Here is a 15695-nt window from a genome sequence, read left to right on the forward strand (position 1 = left end):
TCAACACCCCACAGGGGGTTCAGACATTTCAAAGCTCAGGACCTGCTTAAAGCATAACAGACTTTTATTGACTATAGTCAGAATGAAGATCGCCCAGTAATGCAAGCAGAGGTCTTAGGTAGAACACTAACAAACCTCGGTTACAGTAACTCACAGTTACGGAATATTTACAGGTGCCAGGAAAAGGTGCTGAGGCCACCTCGTGGACTCAGCCTTTTGGGGTAAGTTTCATTATTATTATCCTTGTTTTACAGATGAGGGAACCGATGCTTCCTAAGGTTAGTTAAGTGGTGGAGCTCAGCTCTGACCCCAGTGTGATCCACAGCCAGAGAGCTGAGCTCTGCACCACAGCGAGTGACCGTCCCACCTAGATGGTAAGCAGGTTAAAAGTCGGCCAGGGTTCACAGAGGGGCTGCTACCACCAGCATGTGTCATTTGCCAAACTCATAAAAATGATTTAAGAAAGCCAACCCTTGTGTACTCAGAAAGCGTTAGAAATTTCATTCTGGAAAAATAATGATCTCCACTCTGTGCTGTGTTATCACCAAGTAGGGGCCCTTTAAAAGGCCAGGGCGGGCCAGCAGAGACACGCCGACACGGATTTTCAGGGCGTCTTGCCTTTAAGTTACACCAGGTCCTTGCATCACCCCAGGTCACTCTGAAATCCTAGAATCAATAGCAAACACACAAACGACTCATTGTCCCTCTGCTTCCAACAACAGCAAGCCTACTTAGAATACAAAGCACATTTTATGAGAGAAAGCTGCCACCACTGGCCGCAGCCACACATTCCCGCAGGATCCACAGCCTGGGTGGACCGTGGGGATTGCTTTCTGCTTGTTCAGTCTCACTTTAAATGTTGTTTGAGGATAAGGAGTACAGTAGTGACAGCGACATGGGGATGATAAGGAGACCCAACTCCACCCTTTCTCTTAGCCCTTTTTCCCTGAAGGTGTATTGGAGCTTTGCCAGCTTCATCCTTGCCGCCATCCTGAGGAAGGGATGCCAGAGCAACAACATACAGGAGTGGGCTCCCCGCCCCCATGGGGAGGCGTGCCTCCTTCCAGGCTTAAGAGGCACCTGCCACCAGGGGATTTCCACATGGGAATGCCCCAACACTCCCGGGGTCTCAAGTGGGACCAATTTTCCTCCTTTCCCCTTTCTTTCTGGCCCCCCATGAGAAAGCAAGAATGTGGGACAGATGACTATTTCTATTGCATGGGGCTCGGGAAGGCAGGGCTGGGAGGGGACAGCATGATGGGGCTGCTCTGTCCAGTTGGTCTGCCACTTCTGGCCACATGCCTGGGTGTGGCATCCTTCAGGAGAGGGTATGCCAGCTGTTCTGAGCTCTGTTCTCCCAGGCCCAGCTACCCCAGAGATTGCTGATCATGGGGGGCCACAGATTGCTACCTCATTACACTGGGCACATGTGATGTCTAATTATATATCCAACGTGGCAAGATGGAGCTGGTGGCTTGGGAAGAAGTTGTCCCATGAGCCCAGATGTTGGATCCGATGTGGCAACCACATCAGGCAATTATCCTGGAGTTTCGGGCTGGTGTGGTTGGGAATATAAGAGGCTTGATGAGTTCTTCCTCAAGGCAATACCGTAGCCATGGACAGGCTTATCCACCTTGAGGAAGTTGGGAAATCCCAGAAGCTGCAATTTCGACGGGTTTTCCTGGTCTCAGGTCTAGCTCTGGGACCTCTGCTGGGGATGTTTCCTTTCAGCTGACCTCAGCGAACTGTGGCTTCTCAGTGATGACTGGGTCAGAGGGCTTATCTTCATCAAGCTTCAAGCCCAGTCCCCACTGGGACTACTTCGGGGATGCTCCGAATGCTGGGGCATGTCAAGGATGGCGGCACTGGCAGACCAGGAGGGGAAAAGTCCAGCCTCAGGGAAAGCAGCAGTTGAATGAAGGAGGGAGAGTGCTGGGTGGCCCTAAGGAGATGCTGACTCCACTTCTGGGAGGCTGGAAGTGACCAGAAGCAGGACACAGGCAGCCCTGCCTCCAGAGGCTTGCAAAGAAGGGGTCTTCTCCATATTCAAATGGGGCAGCTGTTTACAATAGAACAGAGGTTCCTGCACACAGAGTGCAAAGGGTTAACACCAGTTCTTAACCTGGAGGGAGGAAGGGAGCCCCTTGGAATTCCAACTGTTAATTCATCCAGGTTTTTACTGAGCACCGACTATGTGCCAGACCTGTGAGCATATATATGACTGGGTGCGCGCATGCATTTTTCTGCTCTCATCAGCTTCTCAGGAGACTGCAACTCCCCCAAGGCTAAGACCTCCAGGGCTGCCACAGGGCGGGGTTGGGTCAGATGGAGAAGGGAGTGGGTGGAGGATGGGGCCTGGGACACCTTGTTCTTTTGCTTGCCCAGCATCCATTCCCTGCTCTTCTAGCAGTAGCCCCCCGAGTTTGCTTTCAGAAATAAAATCTTTGAAAAGAAATGATTGCCATCTGTCGCTCCAAATGATTGTAAGGAATCGAACACTTTGATGGTAAGTTTTACTCCTAGGAGCAGAAGGGGATACTTGGGATATAACTGGAAAGGTGGTGGACCTAGAGTCAGAAGACCTGGGTTCGAATCCTGCCTTGCTGTTTATTACTGGAGCTATTAGCATGTTACATTAGACCTTGATTCAGAAAGTTGAGCCAACATGCTTCAGATAATAGGAAAACCACCACTGGTCTGTAGACGCCCCCTCAGGACCTCTCCAGGTTCACACGCTAGGGCTTGTCTTTATCAAGAGCTGCATCCCCTGGGCCTCCATTTCTGTATGCCACCATCTGCATATTTGATTTTTTCAACTTTCTCTAGTACACAAGCAATTGCTCCTAAATCCATCAATCCTACCACTTTTTCAGGGTTCCTCACACATCCCCTACCCTATCTTCTTTCCTCTTTACCCGGCCCAGATAGCACAGCCATCATCGCAACCACTCCCTTGCCTACAGCCCGCTCACCTTGGCCCTCCCTGGCTTGATCAGATTTGCCGGGCAAATCCCTCGTCCTGGTTAAACCCTTCTCTCCCTCCTCTCCCCACCTGCACTTGGAGTGGCTGGGAGACAAGAACCCTCAGCCCCTCTGACTGACCTCACTCTACATTCACGCCACTCACCTCCCACGGGGCCTGGAGGCAGCCTGGCAAGCCCATCACAGGACCAGCAGGGCCATTCTCCCTCCCAAGCTCTGGGATGGCGAATTCACCTTCTCTTCTTGCCTTGAACCCCAGCACCCCCTCCCCACTCTCACTCTCAGCTGATGACTTTGCTTCCTGTTTCTCTGGAAAAACAGAAGCCATGGGAAGAAAACTCCCTTAGGCTTGCATCATTTCACCCGTACACTCCACTTCCCCAGAGGGACACCCTGCTCCTCCCCGAGGCCAGCCCTCCACCTGTGCCCTTGACCTCTCTCCCCTCGATGCCCTAAGGACTTCACGCTCCCACTGTCTGTTCTCTCTTCCTTCCGTATCACAATTTCTCCTCTCTCCTGGATGATTCTGGCCAGCAGTCACACGTGCGTGGTCTAACAACTTCTAGCTTTAAAACAAATCCTGCGGCTGGCCTGACAGGCCCCCAGTGCAGCTCCTCCCATGTTTCCCGTTTGCTGTACTCCATTCAGCCAGCCTCCTTGCTGTTGCTTGAACAAGCCAAGCGTGCTCCTGCCTCTTTGTCTTTGTCTTGCTGTTCCCTCTTTCTGGAATGCTCTTCCCCCAGATATTGGCGTGATTGCTGTCTCACTCTTATTGAAGTCTCACCCCAAATATCCCCTCTTCAGTGAGTCTCCTCTTTTTCTGACCATTCAGTGTAAAGTCCCGGCCCCCTCCACAACTCGCCATCACGTGAAGCAATTTTATTTTCTTCATAGCCCTCACCGTTATCTGAAACAATCTTATGTATTTCTTTACTTGTATATTGTCAGTCTTCCCCACCAGAATGAAAGCTGTATGGTGGCAGGATCTCTGTGCCCAGCAGCTAGCACAGAGCCTACCACATGGTTTCCAGGACTGCCATGGAAGGTTGTAAAGGTTGTTCACTGCATCAGAACTCCTGGCTGAGGGGTCAGTGGGTGCTGATATCCAGCCTGCTCTCTGCTCTCCATGCTGTGGGGGCATCCAGCAGGTTGGCTTCTGCTATTTTGCGGTGCGTACTGTATGGGCTGTCTGTGGCTCTGTGGTGGGCAGTCAATAAATATTCATTGAATAAATGACTGACTGATGGATGTGCAGACCTTGACTTGTTTCCTTCTGTGGAACTTCACGCAAATTACCTTCTCACAGCCTCATTTTCTTCATTTCTTGAGGGAATAATTAACGTCTATCTCATAGGACAGTGATGAGGATTAAATGAAATAATTCCTTAAAAAACGGGCACAAATCTGATTTCATTTGTGTGAAATATCCAGAATGGGTAAATCCGTTGAGCCAGAAAGCAGATTAGTGGTTCCTGGAGGCTGGAGGGAGGGGAGATGAGGAGTGATGGCTTCCTGGGGAGGGAGTATCCTTTTGGTGCGATGAAAACAGTTTAGAACTAGATACAGGGATGGTTGTACAACATTCTGAATGTACTAGATGCCAGTGAGTGTGCCCTGAAAATGGCTAACATGGTGAATTTTTTGTATGTGAATTAGATTATGTTACATGAGTACCTCGATTGAAAAAAGAATCCAGGGGCTGGCCCAGTGGCGCAGCAGTTAAGTTTGCACATTCTGCTTCGGTGGCCCGGGGTTTGCTGGTTCAGATCCTGGGTGCGGACATGGCACCGCTTGGCACGCCATGCTATGGCAGGCGTCCCACATATAAAGTAGAGAAGATGGGTATGGATGTTAGCTCAGGGCCAGTCTTCCTCAGCAAAAAGAGGAGGATTGGCAGCAGATGTTAGCTCAGGGCTGATCTTCCTCAAAAAAAAAAAAAAAAAAAAAACAGAACCCAGCACTGTGCCTGGACATGGTATGTGTTCAGTGAATGTCTTTCAAATCCTATGATTTCTTTGCTTCAAAATCAAAGCAAAACCCAAACCTCCCTTGACTCCTCGCTGCCCCATCCAGGATAATATCCACTTTCATCTCATTCATTTATTTCAGGAGTATTTCTTGTTTCCATTTTACATGTTCGGGACACAAAGGGAAACAAGACAGACACAGACCCTACCCCCCAGAATTTACAGGCTTGTTGGCCCCCCACCCCCAACCCCACCAAATAAAGAGAAATCACAATACCGGGCATCAGAGCTATGGAGGAGAAGGGCCAGGGTCTGCGGGGGCACAGAGGAGGGGCGGAGGGACCCAGACTAGGGAGCGCAGGGAAGGCAGTCTAGATAAAGGCCCCAGCATAGGACCTGGGTGACCAGTAGGCCTGGGAGGAGGAATCAGCCAGGTGGGAGATGGACGTGTGAGAGGAGGGGCTGGAGGTGAGGGCTGGGGGAAAGCAGGGGTCCAGGAACAGCATGTGCAAAGCCTGACAGGTGAGAGCCGGTGGGTTCTAGGACCAAAGAACAGTTTAATGTGGTTGGAACAGAGAGTGTGAAGCGTAGGTGCCAGCCCAGGAAGGAGAGGTAGGAGGTGGCCATTGGCGGTAAGGCTTCAGCCTCCATGCTAAGATAGTCAGGGTCTTTCCTGAACTGGCCTCCACTCTCCAGCCGTGGTTCCTCCAGGCCCCGCTTGCAAGCCCTGGCTGTAGCTCTGCGCCCTGTGGGTCCCTGTCACTTCTGCCTGCGTGGCTTAGCGCACCCAACACATCCTCCCTTAGATATTTGCTGAGAGGCTGCCCTGTGTCAGGCGCTGGGAACCCAGAGACTGTCAAAACCTGGTTCCACCCTGGGAGAGCTCCTGGCCAAGGGAGGAGGCAGCACAGGGAGAAATAATTACAAGATAATGTAGAAATACTGTGCTACACAGTGCTCTGGGTGTGGAGGAGGCGGGCCTTGCTGAGGTAGCCAAGGGCTCAGGGAAGGTGACTCCTGACCTGGGTCTTAAGGACAGGGAGGCAGTAGGCCTGGGGATGAGGAGTAAGACAAAAAGGAGAGGTTCAGAGCCTAGCTGTGTGGGATGACAGGGTCCTTGAGATCCAGACGGAGGCTTGAACCATCTGTCTGAGTAAACACACCTACACAGGATAACCCAAGGGCACATACATACTCCCCAAAAGGCTTCTCACCCCACACTCCCCATTGACCTCCACATCTCCTCTACACGCAGGCTTACACGCACGTTTGCAGGCCTTGGTGTGTCCTTGGTCCCTCTGGCTTTCCTGGGAAGAACACCCTCCCCCACCTCCCGTTCCGCCCGCTGCCCTCACTGGCTGCAAAGCTCCCTCTTCAACTCTGGACTTTGTACCTGTCACCGGAAACTCACTTATAAGGGCTGCCAGCGTGAGCAGCTGCCTGGGGGTGTCTGCCCCTTCTAGGGCCCACTGGACCCCTGTCTGGGTCCCAGCTGCGCCCCTCTCTCCAGCACCAGGGGTGGCGGTGAGACTTGCGCCATAAGGTTCTTGGCAGAAGCTTGGGAAGATGTAGAATTAGTCGTCGCTGTTGGAGGCGCTGCCTGCTGCCCGGCCCTCCGCCCTCACCTGCCGCCCCAGCCCCGCCTGCTGCGTCCCCAGGTGAGTCACGAGGCAGCTCCGACCTGCCCACCTGGCCAGGTCCTGCTGGCCCCAGCCGGAAGCTCCTCCACGGATTGTACACAGTTCCTACAGGTGGGGAGCAGAGGGGAAGACAGTAGGGGGCCGGGGAGGGGTACTCTGCAGATCCCTGAGCGCTCCTGGGAGCAGGAAGGAGTTATGAATCAGGCTGGGGGCGGGGCGGGGCAGAGGGTGCTGGGGAGGGGTGTTGGGGGGTGCGTTGTGTGTGTGAAGATCAGAGGGCGTGTGTGTGTCCTTGGGAAGAATTCACAGGGACGGGCAGGAAGGAAAGGAGTAGGAGTATAATCTTCGAAACTTCAAGTTGAATTCGATTCATTTCAGTTTAACAAAATCTTATTTTTTGAGGAGGCAGTACCTAGTGTGGGGCCCACAGTAGGCACCCAATGAATGTTTGCTAATGAATGAATGAGTGCGTGTTTTACTTCTTTTGAAGCCCCCCACTGGCCCCCTCACTCTGGCGCTCTCCTCTCAAGAACATGCACTGAGCGGCTGAGTGCCAAGCTCTCTGCCAGTGTCGGGCACCAATCGCTCAGCCCAGACCTTGCCCCCAGGGAGCTGCCCCTCGGGTAGTTCTGATCGGTAGTTGCCTGGTAGGCCAGTGAAGGGGTCCTGGGACAGCCTCACAGGCAGGCGTGGTCTGATTTGGCCTGGAGGGTGGGGGGACTCACAAAACTGAGGAAGGAGTGGCTGGGGAACCAGAGGGTGGGTGAGGTGGGAGGTGTGTGTGTATAGCCTGGGGTGGGGGGCATTGTGGAGAAGAGGAAGAAGAGTTTGGCCTGAGGGGCTTCTGAGCTTGAGGACAAAGGCAGGGCAGAGGAATCCGCAGACAGCCCTGAGAGCCTGAGGAGCTCCTGCAGGATTTTTCAGTAGCAGAGTGATGGTGTCAGATTTGGCCTTTAGACTAGAGGTGGGGAGAGACCAGAGATGAAGGTGGCTTGGCCTGGGCAGTGGCACCGGGGAGCACAGAAGGGGCATAATCATTCCAGAGCTATTTAGAAGAAGGACCCATGGGGCTTGGTGACAGGCTGGAGGTGAGGGCGAGGGTGTCATTAAAAATATGGGTGAGGGGTCGGCCTGGTGGCATAGTGGTTAAGTTCACACGCTCCTCTTTGGCGGCTCGGGGTTCACAGGTTCGGATCCCGGGTGCGGACCTAGCACCACTCATCAAGCCACGTTGCAGCACCGGCCCACATGAAACAGAGGAAGATGGGCACAGATGTTAGCTCTGCGACAATCTTCCTCAAGCAAAAAAGAGGAAGATTGGCAACAGATGTTAGTTCAGGGCCCATCTTCCTCACACACAAAAAAGGAATATGGCCGTGTATCCTCCTAAACTAGGCGCTTCTCTCCTAGGTGTTTTCCCAGCCTGGATACTCCACCCAGACTGAGGTGTTCCACCTGCAGATAGTCTCCAGCCTCAGCCAGCAGGTACTTCCCTACCCTGGGTGCTTTTCCTCTAGATACTCGCCAGATTCACGTGTTGCTCTTCCAGACACTCCTCCTCCAGGAATTCCCATGCCTAGATGATCTTTCCCCTAGATACTCCCTTAGTTCAGATGCTCCTCCTCCAGATCCTCCTCAGCCTTGGGGATTCTCACCCAGACAATTTCCTGATTCAGGTGATCAGCATTTGGCTACTCCCTGAATCCAGCCTCCCTCTGGGGCAGAGGTGAATGGACAAGGGATGTGCCTGACAGGCTGAGGGTAGAGGTGAGGGAGGAGGGGCTCCTGACTCAGGAGCAGAGGGGCCAGGGCTGCCCTGGCTGTGTCTGGGGTCCCTGCCCTGGGTGGGCACTGGCACTGTCTTCCATGTGTGGTCTCCACTTTGGCTTGTTAGCTCTGAGCAGTTGCTGTTGTCCAACCTCTGGGAGCCAGGACTGCCTCTGCCCCCACCCCCATCCTCAGCCCAGCAGGCAGTGTTGCAGACTGGGCTCTGGGCCCTGGTACCGGAGGACCTGGGTTTCAGTGCTGGGACTTTGGCTGAGTTAGTTCACCCTTCCAGGCGTCAAAGTCCTCATCTGTTGAGAAGGGGTGATGTTTATACCTGCATTCGGGGTTCTGTGAGCATGTTGCCCGGTGCCTGAATCACGAGTGGTGCTCAGTAAGTTCCAGCATTGATTTACTTTTTCAGCTGCTCGCAGAGCTGGACCCTACAATGTTCCCTTACAAATAGCCAATTTCCGTGTGCTCAGCTTGTTTCTCTCCCGTGGGCAACTGGTTATGGTCAGTTGTCCAGTCTCCATTGTTCGTGAGCATCCTAACGTGGCTGTGAGTGTGGCCTGGAATGTGAGCCCCGTGGTCATCCCTGACACCCACGTGTGTGTATATCTTGCAGGTTTCTGGGCCCTGGGGCTGCCTGGCATCTGGGGGTCTCCTTGGAGCTGGGCTCTTCTGGCAGAGGCTGGAGCTCACCGGTGTCTTCCAGCCCCTCCATGAGTGAGGCAAACCAGAGTGAGTGACAGTGGAGGGACGCTGAGGCGGGGGTGGGGGAAGGACCCTGCCCCCTCTCCTTGGTTTCCCCAGGGAGCCCATCAGGGCCTTATCCATAATGCTGTCCCTTTCTCTGCAGCCCTTGTGGGGCCCTCGCAGCTCCCCATGGCATCAGCTGTGTCCCCGGCACCAGGCACTGGGACCCGGGCATGGCCTGTGCTGGTTGGGGTTGTGCTGGGAGCTGTGGTCCTCTCTCTCCTCATCGCACTTGCTGCCAAATGCCACCTCTGCCGCAAATACCGTGCCAGCTACCAGCACCACCAGCTGCCCAGGCCAGGGAAGGGGGTCCACCCAGAGGTGGGTGAAGACGAAGATGACGATGGCTTCATTGAGGACAATTACATTCAGCCTGGGGCTGGTGGGCTGGGGACGGAGGGTAGCAGGGACCACTTCTCCCTCTGAGCCCTGATCTCTGAATACCCCACCCCATGCCTGACAGCTTAAGGATAGTGGTTACTACATGGGAGCCATAAGCCTCAGGGACAGAGGTGGCTATGACATAAGGGCTGACCAGGGGTAGAGCAATCCTTCCTTCCCTGACCCTAGCCACTAAAGTGACAATGACCTTCTCTTGCTCAATAACCCTCGATGGCTCCCTGCTGTTCTCAGGAGAAAGCCTACTAAGGGCCTGACTATGGAATCAACTTCATGGTTTCTTTTCTTGCCATTCCCTTCTTAACTCTCTACTTAACTAGTTGTTTGTTATTCCTCCTCTCCTCCCAAGTTCCTCCTCTGTGCGCCTTTGCTCCCACCCTCTCCCTGGCATAGGTACGTCACCCTTTCATTCTTCCAAATCCTCTTTGACTGTGATGAAAATCCCTGGCCGATAGACCCCCACCTGCCAGCATTTCAAATGTGCCCAGATGATAACACTTTAGCGGGTGAAAACCAGTGTGCCAAGTTTCTTTTTGACATGTTTTCCTATCAATAAAGTGGGTAATCGAAATGGTTATAATATATTACATTTTTCACAGGTATTAATAAATCTGTTTTCATTTTAAATAAAAATTGAAAGAAGTCACTCATCTTTATTTTCCTGAATTGGAACTTGTGCATAAAAAAGCTCCTTGTGCCTCTTTGCTGGGAGATGCTGCTCAGACAGCCCCTCCTCCAGGACACCTTCCGTGAGCCCCTCTCTCTCATAACACATGTGAGTTTCTCTACCATTCCCTTGCCACATTTTATTTTAGGCTTTATTACAATTTGCACTTACCCCTTACTGTGCCTGTCCCCACAGCTAGACCGTGAGCTCTCTGAGGCCACAGGCTGTGCCTCATTCTGTTCCTCAGCCTTGCACACGGTGATGCCGAATAAATATTTGTTGAATTTGTTGAGTTACTGTGGGCTGAGGAGGGAGTAGATGAAAGGCAAGTGGAGTCGAATGTGGAAGAATTTATCAGGAATCTTGACAAAGAGGAGGAGGCCAGGGTCACACCTGCTCGTGGGGAGATTGGGGCAAAGAAGGCGGTTTCAGGAAGGGAGAGACTTGAGGTAGCTTCTTTTAGTTGCAAGCAATGGAAAGGAGTTTTGAAGGAGAATTAAAGGGGCGGCAGACTCATGAAAGCAGGAAGCAGGGGGTGCCAGTAGCCAGAGGTCAGTCATGGTAGCTCCAGGGCTCTGTCATTTATGGGCATTAATGACACTCCATGCCTGGGGCTCCGAAACTCTTGATTCTGAGTTTCAAGTACTCAGATGACAGAATCTGATTGGCCCAGTTTGAGTCAAGTATCCACCACTGGTCCAACCAGCTATGACCAGTGAGGGCAGGCTTCTGAGGCACGTATGTGATTTTGGGAGTCCACCTGTTTGTTCCAGGTCATTCCCAAACGAGGGGAAGTCATCATAAACCAGCTGGCCACCCCACATGTGTCCACCCAGAGGCAGAGTTAGCCTTTGAGAAAAGAGCAGAGAAGGAAAGTGAGGGGATGACAAATGTAGGGAGATGCTTGAGAAAAAGGCAGGGGGTCAAGGAGCGCCACAGTGTAGGCAGGGTCTAGGGGTGCCAATGGCAGTGATGAAGCTGGAGTGGGCTAGATCAGCTAGGACCTTGGTACCAAGGTAGAAAGCTTGCCCTTCAACCTGAGAGCAACCGAGGCTCATCTGTGGACATTTGTGGCTTGGAAGTGATGGGTAATCATGATAGAGAAGTCATCCTGGATGCTATGCTGTGTGGGGATGGATTGGAGGGGAGAGACCCAGAGAGAGGTCCTAAGACCTGACTGAGGCACAGGGAACAGAGAGATTCCAGAGACAGGAAGGGGGTGGAGTATGACTGCTGGATGTGGGGAGTAGGAAGGAGTCAACGAAGATGCCCTGGTTTCTGGCTGGATGGCTGGGCACATTGAGGAGGAGCAGGTTTTGGGGAACAAGGATTCAGTACGGGATGCAGGATTTCCAGGGGGAGATACCCAGCGGCAGCTGGATTCACAGGAGGAAGTCCATTCTACAGATGTGGGTTTGGGAACAGTCAGCGATAGGGTCACTGAGACCCTGGGAGTACATAAGATCACCAGGGGAGGGGAGGAGCTGAGGAGGCGCTGAGGACGGAGCAGGGAAACACTGACATCTAAGGGCTTGTCAGCAGAGGAGGACACTGCAGGGGAGCCCGCGCACATAGCCTCAACCCCAGTAAGTGTTCTGAGTCCAGAGAGGTTTGACCATCACAGGCCTGGAAGTCCCTGTGTTTGGGACAGGAGCAGAGGCTGCCCCAGCCTGAGATCCTAGAAGGGGACCCCGAGCGGCAGACTAAGGGGCTGAGGGTACGTCCTGGCCTCTGAGGGAAGAGCTTGGCCTGTCCCCTGGCCTCCTGCTCCCCGGTGCCTACCTGGGGAGCTGCTCTGCCTGCAGTTCTGGGCCAGAAAGCAACTCAGCATCCTGTGTTCACATACTCTCTGGGACCTGAGTCAGAACCCCTGAGGGATCCAGGAGAAGGTAAGGGCCCGTTCCCAGATGAGCAGTCACTTTTCCTGAGCCCAGCACCCTACAAGGGTTGGCAGGGTCCTCTCAGAATCTGCTGTGGGCGTCCAGCCTGGCTGAGCAGGGCCCTGGGGTCACAGAACCTTGGACCCTGTCCTGAGAGGCCTTGCTGGATTCCTCTGAGGAATTGTTGGCACTGTGTTCCGCATGCCTGGCTCTAGGCACGGAGAGGTCCACAGGTTCAGAGGCCCAGGGATGCTGGAACTGCTGGGAGGTCTGTGACCGAGTCAGACCTCTCTCTGGTCTGCCCTCCTCTGGCTTCAGGCCCTGGCCCCAGGCTGCCTCGGCCCCTGGCCCTGCAGCGTGTCCTGCACCCCTCAGCAGCTGCCATTACTTACTCTGTCCTGGGAGCCCCAACCTAGACCTGACGGCAGAGGACAACCCAGCTTCCCAGCTGCTTTGTCCTGCTGCTCCCAGAGCAAGGTTCCATCCCTTGTCCTTGTGTGGAGGCGAAAGACGAGGGGGTCACAGAAACCACAGACATGAAGTTTAAGAAGCCCAGCAGAGCAGCAAAGTGAACTGAAAGCAGAGGCTACCTGGATTCAAATTCCAGCTCTGCCATTTACATGCTGTGTGACCTTGGGCTAGTGACTTACCCCCTCAGTGCTCCAATTTCTTCTCAGTAAAATGGGGATCATAATAGTACTTACCTCCTATGGTTAGGAGGGTTAAATGAGTTACATATGTAAAGTGGGGAACTGAGCAAGCACCTGCAAATGTTAGCCTTACCCCTATGGCCACCCCCAGAACAATTGTGCCCCCAACAGGTGACCAGGCTTAATCCTGAGGGAGGAGCTTGCTAAGCCTCCTGCCTCACTCTGGGCTGGGGTTTAGAGATCCCCTGTTTCCCAGGACTCAGGTCAGAAGATCTGGCCAGGACAGCAAAGGACTTGAATTAGAATCTCTGACGCTGTCGAATAGAATAATAACGAAAGAACAATGACAATAATAATAATAGCTCTGTTGTTCGAGCATGTCTTACAACAGCCCTGCTGGGCAGGCACCCCCATTTTATAGACTGAGAAGACGAGGCTCAGACAAGTTAACTATAACTTGCCTCTTCGCTCAGAAATAATGCCATTATTTCACCCTAAAGTAACAATAAAACAGATCTAGAGAAGGAACGTTCTAGTTGTTGGACTTGCATCCTCCTGGCCTGGCTGGCCCCCCCGTCCCAAGTGGATGGCGGCCGAGAAGTTTCAGGATGCAAGCTCCAGGTTTGGGGGAACGAGCTGTGAGAGTAGAAGTGGCACATCCCATCCCTGGCTGGGCCCTGCTGGTCCCTGGGGCTGACTCCCAGGGCTGTGCAAGGGCAGTCTCACAGGTCCTGGGGAACAGTCAAGAAGGCAGCCCGTCTGTGTGCTGAAAGCTGAGAATAAAGGGGCATGTGTTGGTCCCCTGAGGTCCAGAGGAAGCCTTCTATGGAGACCTGAGTGTCCCCAGAAGGCCTGAGGTCTCACGTGGGATGTGACTGGATATGATGTAAGGACCACCTGGACTGGAACAGATTTGGACGTTTCTGGAATGTATTCTTCCAGCATCCAGGTATCCAGGTGACATGATTGAGAACCTAGAGTTGGACTGTTCAGCCCAGGAGGAACGTGTGGCAAGTCTCTCTCTCTCGATATCTCTCCTGTCACCACGATGGGAGCCTTTATGTCCAGACCACTCTACTCTGTCTCGCCATCAGCTGTCTTGTCTTTCCACACATTACTAGTTTAGATTTCAGGGTCCATCATGTCAGCCTCTCTCTTGCCAGTATCCTCAACTTACTTGCCCCCTTGCCTCACCGTTGCACACTCCAGGTGATGCTCCAACCTGAGACCTGCATCCTGGCCTCTGTGGCTGTTGAGAAAGCACCACCATTGCTCAGGCTGGTGTCTCTGTTAGTGCCTGGTCTCCAGCCTCCCATGGGCTCTCAAGGCTTCTGGCAATCTTGCTGTTTTCTTGGTCAGATCCCTCTCCCATTCTCCACAGCACCTCTTTAAAATGGCCTCTGCCTCACAGAGAGAACAGTTGTCGGTCAGGGCTTCCCTCAACTTCCTGCTACAAACCCCACCAACCTACCTTTTGTCCATTCCTCCTTGTTAGCTGTCAAAATGGCATTGTAAGCCCAGTCCTTCCATCTTGTGCCCTGGATCCATCCTCCTCGCCTCCCGACTCTGGGACTTTAGGAATGGTCTCTTCTCCGCCTTGTATTTTAAACTCCTCTTTCTATCAACATTAACCCATCACATCTCTTCCATCTTAAGAAGCTCCTCCAGTCAGTCAGAAAGACCTGTCAGTCCCACCTTCTGTGCACCTATCACATCTGTTCTGTTTCACTCTGTCCTAACAACCATCCCCTTGTCTAAGTCCCCACCATCTCGTGTCTGGAGATGGCATTAATCAACCAAGTGATTTCCCCACCTCCATTTTTGCCCCTTCCAATTAATTATGCTGCAGGCAGAATGATTGTCCTAAAAGCCAATAGTGACCAGGCCATTCCTCTGCTTATAGTCCTTTACTGGCTTCCTCGGGGGCTTAAGAAACTATGCTGCCTGCTAGGGAGCCTCTGAAACTGGGGACTGGCCCAGGGCTCCTCCCTGGCTGCACCCCTTCCTTCTTGCCAGCGAACCCTCCATGTTCCAGCCACACCAATCTTTCGTGGTTCCTTGAGGTTCTCTCATCTCTGGACCCTTCTGCTATTTCTTCTTTCTGGGATATCCTTTCTTCCAAACCTCTCTAATGTTCTAATAATGTTCTAATGATGTTGCTTCTCATCCCTCAGAGGCCAATGCAGACGGCTCTTCTGGGGCTGTTTGGCCATTTCTTCTGATTCTTTTTCTCCTAAGGCCAATCCCCGGCTCCACACTGTAGCCCATGAGTCACAAATCCCATTCTGGCCAGAGCACATCCCTGATTAAAATCTTTCCATGTTTCTCAGTATCCAAAGTCCAAATTCCTCAGATGGGCTGACAAGGCCACTCAGACAGGAGACAAGGAGGAGTGATTTGGTGGGAGCAAGGTGAGGACTTCCCACCATGTGACTGTCATTTTCTCATGACCTGAGAAGCCAAGTGGTCTGCAGAGCATGGTGTTGGGGGGTACAGAGTGGGGCGATGCTGGGGTGTGAGGCAGTGGAGAGAACTTGAGGGTCGCTGTGGGAGCAGGAGCCGGGAAACAGCATAACTGACGAATAGCACTGCGGACCTGGTGGGGACTGATGAGGAACTCAGGTGACACAGGCCGCCTGGCTGTGTGGATTTCTCTAATAACTACTCACTGAGAGATGGCAGTGCAGTGAAGGCAGATGGGTGGGTTCCTCCATGGAGCGGGGTTTGCTGGCAGGGTGGAACCAAAGGGCAGGGGGCTAAGAGGTTGAGGGCTCTGTCAAGGAGTGGGTGAAATGGCTGGTCACAGAATCTTAACCAGAAGGGAAGTGAAGACTGGAGGGGCCAGTGGGCAGCTGGTTGCAATGTGGACCGAAATGGGGTTTAGTGAGATACTTTGAGCAAACAAGCTGGAGGTGGGAGGTCGTGGGGTCGGCTTCAGTGATTGAGAAAGTAGCAGTGTTTCAGCCCTGCCTGTGCCTCACCCAGCT

General features: G+C 53.1%; 1 protein-coding gene across 2 annotated transcripts; it reads left to right on the forward strand.

Moving 5' to 3' along the window:
• Window positions 1–10144, forward strand: C2H1orf210 (chromosome 2 C1orf210 homolog). Of its 2 annotated transcripts, XM_008529916.2 has the most exons (5): window positions 1–221; window positions 6460–6607; window positions 8000–8074; window positions 8982–9097; window positions 9216–10144. In XM_008529916.2, the coding sequence occupies exons 1-4, from the start codon at window positions 100–102 to the stop codon at window positions 9084–9086; spliced, it is 450 nt and encodes a 149-aa protein (XP_008528138.2). In that variant the 5' UTR covers window positions 1–99; the 3' UTR covers window positions 9087–9097; window positions 9216–10144. The 2 variants fall into 2 exon arrangements, with proteins under 2 accessions (XP_008528138.2, XP_008528137.1); XM_008529915.2 differs by lacking the exon at window positions 1–221 and having other exon boundaries at window positions 6595–6700.
• Window positions 10145–15695: the final 5551 nt, after the last annotated feature.

Source organism: Equus przewalskii, chromosome 2 (assembly GCF_037783145.1).
Source record: "Equus przewalskii isolate Varuska chromosome 2, EquPr2, whole genome shotgun sequence".
In the NCBI taxonomy this organism is placed as follows: domain Eukaryota; kingdom Metazoa; phylum Chordata; class Mammalia; order Perissodactyla; family Equidae; genus Equus; species Equus przewalskii.

Excerpts from the sequence above, each read along its gene's own strand:
- C2H1orf210 (XM_008529916.2), top strand. The coding sequence starts at position 100 with ATGCAAGCAGAGGTCTTAGGTAGAACACTAACAAACCTCGGTTACAGT. Across the intron at positions 6,608-7,999 it reads CCCGCCTGCTGCGTCCCCAG|GTGTTTTCCCAGCCTGGATA; the intron begins GTGAGTCACGAG and ends CTTCTCTCCTAG. Across the intron at positions 8,075-8,981 it reads TCTCCAGCCTCAGCCAGCAG|GTTTCTGGGCCCTGGGGCTG; the intron begins GTACTTCCCTAC and ends TATATCTTGCAG.